Genomic DNA, 6315 nt, shown 5'->3' with positions numbered 1-6315 from the left:
CATATTATTGTTCTGAATGTTTAGCCCCCCAAAATTGACTGAAGGACCAACAGAACCAAGAGAATTAGGTGTACAGGTTCCAAACCCAGAAGGAACAGAGGAACCAAGTTTTGCATTTGATTCCACAGGCCCACAGAATGAATTGGAAATCCCCCCTTGTTGCTGAGCTACTCCACTTATCCTCTTTAAACATAGTCTGTATTTCTGCACATTGAAAAATCAGAAATAATGTTAGTCAACATAGATGAAGTTTATGTATGTCAAGTGTCAAGTTTTCAGAAGTTTTAATATGGTGATCTATATGTTTGAAAAATTATATAATAGATTAGTGGAATCGATGTGGTTGTATAGCCATATTGTACTCTTTCTCATAGGAAAGTCTGAATGATCACACCTCTATAGATGTATTTAGAACTCGATACTTTCTTTTAATAGCCCCTTGTCTTATTCCCAAAAGTTCTTTTGATTAGGAGGAGGAGAAGAATATCAGAGTTGCAGGGGAGAGAGGGTATCACATAGGAAGAAGAATAGTGCTCATGCAAGACCACACAGGCTTCAACCCAGATACTCAGTTGTCTTTTCATTGTCAAATCTACTCCCATCGTTGGGTTACACATATATTTATAAAATCCAGAAACCAAAGACTCCTAATTACTTCCTAACACTTGAGAGTAATAAAAGTAGAAACTCAATAAAACTCAAATTAGAATTTATCCCTACGTGTCTAATAGCTACTCAAAATAAAAAATTACATATCTTAAAACCAAATAAAATAAATCCTAAATATCCTACTGAACCAAAACAGGATTGGGATCCGGTTCATCTTGGTTTGGATTCTCAAACGGATTCGGGTTGATCCATGGGAGTGCACCCTGCATCAATAGGGGTATAAAAGGGCTTTCAAAAAAGGAAAGTGACATCATTACGTCATTATCAAAAGGTATCATTGTCACACACAATTTTCGAATACACATGTGAAATGTCTCTATTACCCTCATTGGAATACAATTTGGTAGCAGCGTTATATCTATACTGATACATTGAATTTCTGTACTTTTAGGTTAAGATGGAAAACATTGAGAATAAACTCTTTTTTTTCTCTTTTGTTATCCTTGGCCTTTTTCTTGGGGGATAGGAGGTGAATACCCCCTTAAATTCCTCAATGTGATGGAAACTCTTGAGTGAAAAATTATGTACAGTTAATTGACAATACTGAAAGCTAAATAGCAACATAAAAAATTAGTTTGGCAACCATAAACTATTTTAAAATGGCCACTATAATTGATTCACTTATTTATCCCCATCTTAATTAAAAATAAAATAAAATCATCACTACATCAAAATCCAGCTCAGTTAGAATCAAACCTGCAAATGGATTGCAATATTTTCTCAAAATCATCAGTACATCAAAATCCAGCTCAGTTAGAATCAAACCTGCAAATGGATTGCAATATTTTCTCTAGTTAAACCTGGAACACTCATCAATTCAAGAATTCTCTTGGGAACAGCCTCTGCACAGTCAAGCCAGGAAATTCATCATTAATTAATGGCAAAGCACAATACTAAAGAAATGAACAAATAAATAGCCAACCACAACATTGTTCTAGTTCATGGTATCGCTCAATTGCAAAACCAATACGATACCGTATCGATATCCAGAATGGATCAGTCGTATCGGACAAAATTACCCCTAAATCTCCTTTAAAAAATAGATTTTCTGACCATTCTACCTCTTGTCCGTACCGTGTCACCGATGCAGTATCGGCATATTATCGGGATCGGCTACATACAAAACTGGTACGTACCATACGTATACTTAGAACCATGAACCAAAATGAAAATTTACAGTGTCATCTAAATGCAATCACTTAAATCCCAAGATGATATTTGACAGTAAAGAATATGATAAAGAAATTAAGACAAAGGGTAATAATCAGGGGCTCTTACTATCAATTCCAAGCTGATTCACAGCACAGACAAATTTCTGATGCAGTTCCACCGACCACACTACACGGGGTTTCTTTGATGTACCCGGGTCATCTTCATCATCTTCATCATTTTCCAATTCACCCTCATCTTCACAACCAGATTGTTCATCTTCTTTATTCTCATTCCACTTTTTCCTTACAGAAGACATCACTATGGAAGAAATATCAAATTATAGTTTACAAACCTAAATAACCAATAAAATTGATTAGGGGAAGAGAAAAAAAGAATTACTCACTAACAACAGGTAAGTCCATCTCTAGCCCAACTTTTTCAAGAAGCTTAAATCCATCCATATCAGGTATATAAACATCACTTATTATCACATCAAAATAACCTTTTCCTTCCCAAACTAAGTTTAAAGCAATAGTAACCTGGGAGCAAGTTGTAACTGAACAAAGCAAAAATAGGTCAGTTAACTATTGAAATCAAAGCCAACGAACATCAAATTCACCTTTTAAGTAAGATGAACTTACCAAGATACTTGCATCTCCGTAGCATCTGCTCCAAAATCCTCAAACTGGTTGTGTCATCGTCTACAACAAGCACTCTCAGACCAGCAGGAAACTGATCCGTTGTTGCAGTATCTCCCTTGCAAGATCCATAACTACTACAAGTATCATCTTTAAGTAAGATGAACTTACCAAGATACAAGCATCTCCGAAGCATCTGCTTCAAAATCCTCAAACAGGTTGTGTCATCGTCCACAAGCACTCTCAGGCTCATCGCCGGCAGCTTCAAATAATCGCAGATCTGCCACAGAATCACTCGGTTTCAGGCTTTCAGTTCATGAAGAAAGTAAAAAAAGCAGAGGAAAAAAAGTTGAGTAGTGCATAATCCTGACAACTTGTATTCACTACATTAAATTTTAACCGTTGATCTGATTATAATTAATCTGAGCCGTTTATTGCTCTTACCCCTCCATTATTGAGGCCGGATCACAGTAGTTGTACAGACACGGATCCGGTTCCTCTCTAGGGTGCCCAGCGCAGGGAGTGCCTGGGGGCATCTAAGGGCTGGCTGTGGTGCAAAGATCTTGGCGCGTGCCCAATCAGCCATTGGGATATGTATGGCACTACTTAACGGTTGGATGCTTCGGGCGCTGGATTCCTTGGAGAGGAGCTCAATCTGACAAACACAACCTTTCTTTAGCGAGTGTGAAAAACAAACCTATAACAATTGAAGAAAGAAGAGATTCAAGATAAGTAATCGGTATCAGTCTCTGTCATTACCACAATCCAATACCAGTTTGGATTAGTCAGGTTTACCCTTTTTTTCTTAAAAAATTTCTTTAAAAAAATTAAATGGATTTTTTTACAGTTTTATATCTTTAGCCATACTGAATACTGATATAAATGGTTTTTTTTACAGTTTTATATCTTTAGCCATACTGATATAAATCGGCTGATTAGATCAATCAAAGTAGAGAAAACACCACCAGAGCAGGCGGAGGGGGTTCACTCTCTCTATTTTGGGTTTAGTCGAACCCCCTTCAGTGAAAAGCCAGATCTCTCTCTGTATCTAAGGATTTTCTTTTAGTTTTTGTAAAATTCGAATTTGATATTCAAAATCCAGTGATTTAAATGTATTGATAGAAGGAATATGTTTACAAAGATATTGGCGAGAATTTCTCCATTGACTAAGGTAATTGATTGGGAATAAACTTCTCTTAGTCTAAGCTGATCAAATCCTTGCCTACCATATAAACAAAAGGAGAAAGTAACCAAGGAAAAAGGATGAGATGTACAAGTGAATGAAGGGATACAATACACGCTTGGATAGACAGAACCAATAATAGTTTTGTTTTGACCTTAGAATAGAATTACTACTTATAGTTTCACAAACGGAATACTCTGTTTCATCTCCAACTTGTGCTATGAATGGATTGGAAGACCTAACGCAAGAGTACTCCCTTCCACATGAACAGTAGAGTTTTAAGAAACGAAAATAAAGTGTTGAATTACTTTGACATTTGGCCATAGAATTCTATGCTCTTTTATTTATCATTACTTCGAAATTTTAATTAGTAGTCATGCATGCATTAATTGATAAGTTAAGTTTTCCTTCATCCATGATCTAGAAATGATGTGAAGCTAGACATTGGATTCATCATTAACTCTCATTCTTTATTGGATGAGCTTAAAATACTTTTTCTAATTAATCTATGGTCAGATCCCATAGATCTCTTCATCATAGGAGAACACCATGGATGAAGAGAAACTAGATCTTTGATTGATTAAAAACCTAGTTATAATGGTTGTGAACACCTGCTAGCTCAGTTTGTTGGAGTCTTGCTAGTTGGAGTACATGCTCTCCCAGGAGGTCAAGAATTCAACACTCTTAATGATATTTGTACCAATTAAATGATACCATTTCCCCCTCCCCCCCTTTCTTCCCTATCGTTTGCAGCAAGTCAGGTCTCTTCTAGAATCAAGTGTTGATACTTTGTGGCCCCTTCTATCCCCTTGTGGGTCTTTCCCTATTGGACTAAATTCTAACACAAAAAAAAAAATTAGAATGGAATTCAAATTAAAAAGAAACAAGATCAAGAAGTTATGATTGGTGTAAATGCTTCCATGAGTTTCTAATCTCATTGGATAACTCAGCACTAGGCAAGGAACTCAAATCACCACCTAAATTGTACCTAAATATTGGGCAAATATCAAAATCTTGACAAAAACAACCAAACTAAAACACATGGAAATTCTCTGTTGTTCATGCTATAACATGGTATCCACAAAAATGACAAACATATCATTTATCCATGAATGTGACCATGACCAAAGCTTGACCCTCAAAATCTCATTTTCCACTATTCTTTGCCTACAAGCTTTAAATTCACTTAATCTTCCATGGTCCATTCATTGAGCAGGAAAGAGCATCTTTAGGGTAGTTTGGTAAATGCCATGGGTTTGGTTGTACCATCCCGAACCAACTTATCAAGTGGTTTAAGGTTAGGGTTTTTGAAGACCTATAAAAACTCAACCGATTGGACCAACTAAAACAAAAAACTGAACTGAACCCACAATCAAACCGATAAAACCGATAGAAAACCAATAAGAAACTAAAAAGGCAATTTTTTTTTTTTTTTTTGGGGTAAGAACTAAAAAGGCATCTTGGAAGCATGTGAAAAGCAAGAACATCTCCATCTATGATGTTTGGAATAATTACCACCTCCACCTCCAATTCCTCCAATCCCTCTAATAGGGGGAAGTGGACCCCACCTTGGGCAGTGTTTTAGGGCAGGGGTGGGGTGATCATTTTCGCCCCCATGTGAGGAATTGGAGAGATTGAAGGGGGAAGCGAATTGGAGGGGATAACGATTCGTGATGTTTCGTGTGGAAACTATAGGATCTCACATCTTTTCACTCAGCCTAAGAAGACAGCTTGGACTTGAGATAATTTTTATTTGCTAACTCGGTCTGTTGATCTTTTTAAGACGAACATATCTTTTGTGTATAAATCTGATGGTTTTTGGACATAGTTGGATACTTAGCCACTACTGCACTAGTAGGACAATGTGATTTTTTTGTGTACCACGACAATATCTATTCTTTCTCTTAGTAATCTGTTTTTATTTCTCATAAAAAAAAAAGAAACTAAAAATGGAAAAAAGATTTTTTTCTTCCTCGATTCAAGTCTCAACTCATCTTTCAGAAAATCTAATGACTCAGTCTTGTCAAACCCGATCAAGGCGAATCACCCTTATTTCTTATTTTTAATATAATAAATATGTATAAATTAGTAAAAATAAAAAAAAAATACAAAAAAAAGGGTTGGGAGGGGGAATATCAAGGAATCATTTATCAATGCAATTTAAGTTTATACCATTGAACAACAGAAGGGAGACGAGGACTTGAGGGCCTCTTACTGTTTTGGAATGCAGATTTACATTTTACTTACTTCAGTTTCCAGGTGAATTGCTTTTATGTTTTTTTTTTTTTTTTAAATGACTAAACTCACCCTGGAAAAGCAGAATTTTCAGGGGCATGGTGGCGGCCTCGATTCGGTTCCAGATCACACCAACACTCCCTAGAACCACCGAACCAAATATCCGATTCCAGACCGATTTACACCCTTTGGGTATGCTAAGCACAATATAGTTAATGGTATTCTGGTAATTTTCTTCACAAAGCAGGGCATTTTTATTATCTGTCACAAATCACCTGAGCCTTTTTAATTGTGCCAACGGCCAAGTAACTAACACAGAGAGAAACGCTGTGTGCGGAAGCAGAAATATGAAAATAGAAGAAGTTAAAGAAGTTGAAGAAGTTGAAGAAGTTGAAGAAGTTGAAGAAGTTGAAGAAGTTGAAGAAGTGGAAGAAGTTG

The 6315-nt window shown here is 36.3% G+C and overlaps 1 protein-coding gene across 1 annotated transcript; it reads right to left on the bottom strand.

Annotated features, from left to right (window-relative positions):
• Positions 1 to 4: 4 nt before the first annotated feature.
• LOC122645328 (two-component response regulator ORR21-like) lies at positions 5 to 2712 on the bottom strand. Its single transcript, XM_043838642.1, has 6 exons — positions 2463 to 2712; positions 2225 to 2377; positions 1948 to 2139; positions 1435 to 1511; positions 86 to 204; positions 5 to 38 (listed from the first exon to the last, which is right to left on the bottom strand). Exons 1-6 carry the CDS (start codon positions 2710 to 2712, stop codon positions 5 to 7), a joined length of 825 nt encoding a protein of 274 aa, XP_043694577.1.
• Positions 2713 to 6315: the final 3603 nt, after the last annotated feature.

The sequence above is a fragment of the Telopea speciosissima genome, chromosome 11 (genome assembly GCF_018873765.1).
Source record: "Telopea speciosissima isolate NSW1024214 ecotype Mountain lineage chromosome 11, Tspe_v1, whole genome shotgun sequence".
Classification (NCBI taxonomy): Eukaryota; Viridiplantae; Streptophyta; class Magnoliopsida; order Proteales; family Proteaceae; genus Telopea; species Telopea speciosissima.
Note: the sequence above shows the minus strand (reverse complement) of the source record. Positions and strands in the feature narration are given on the sequence as shown.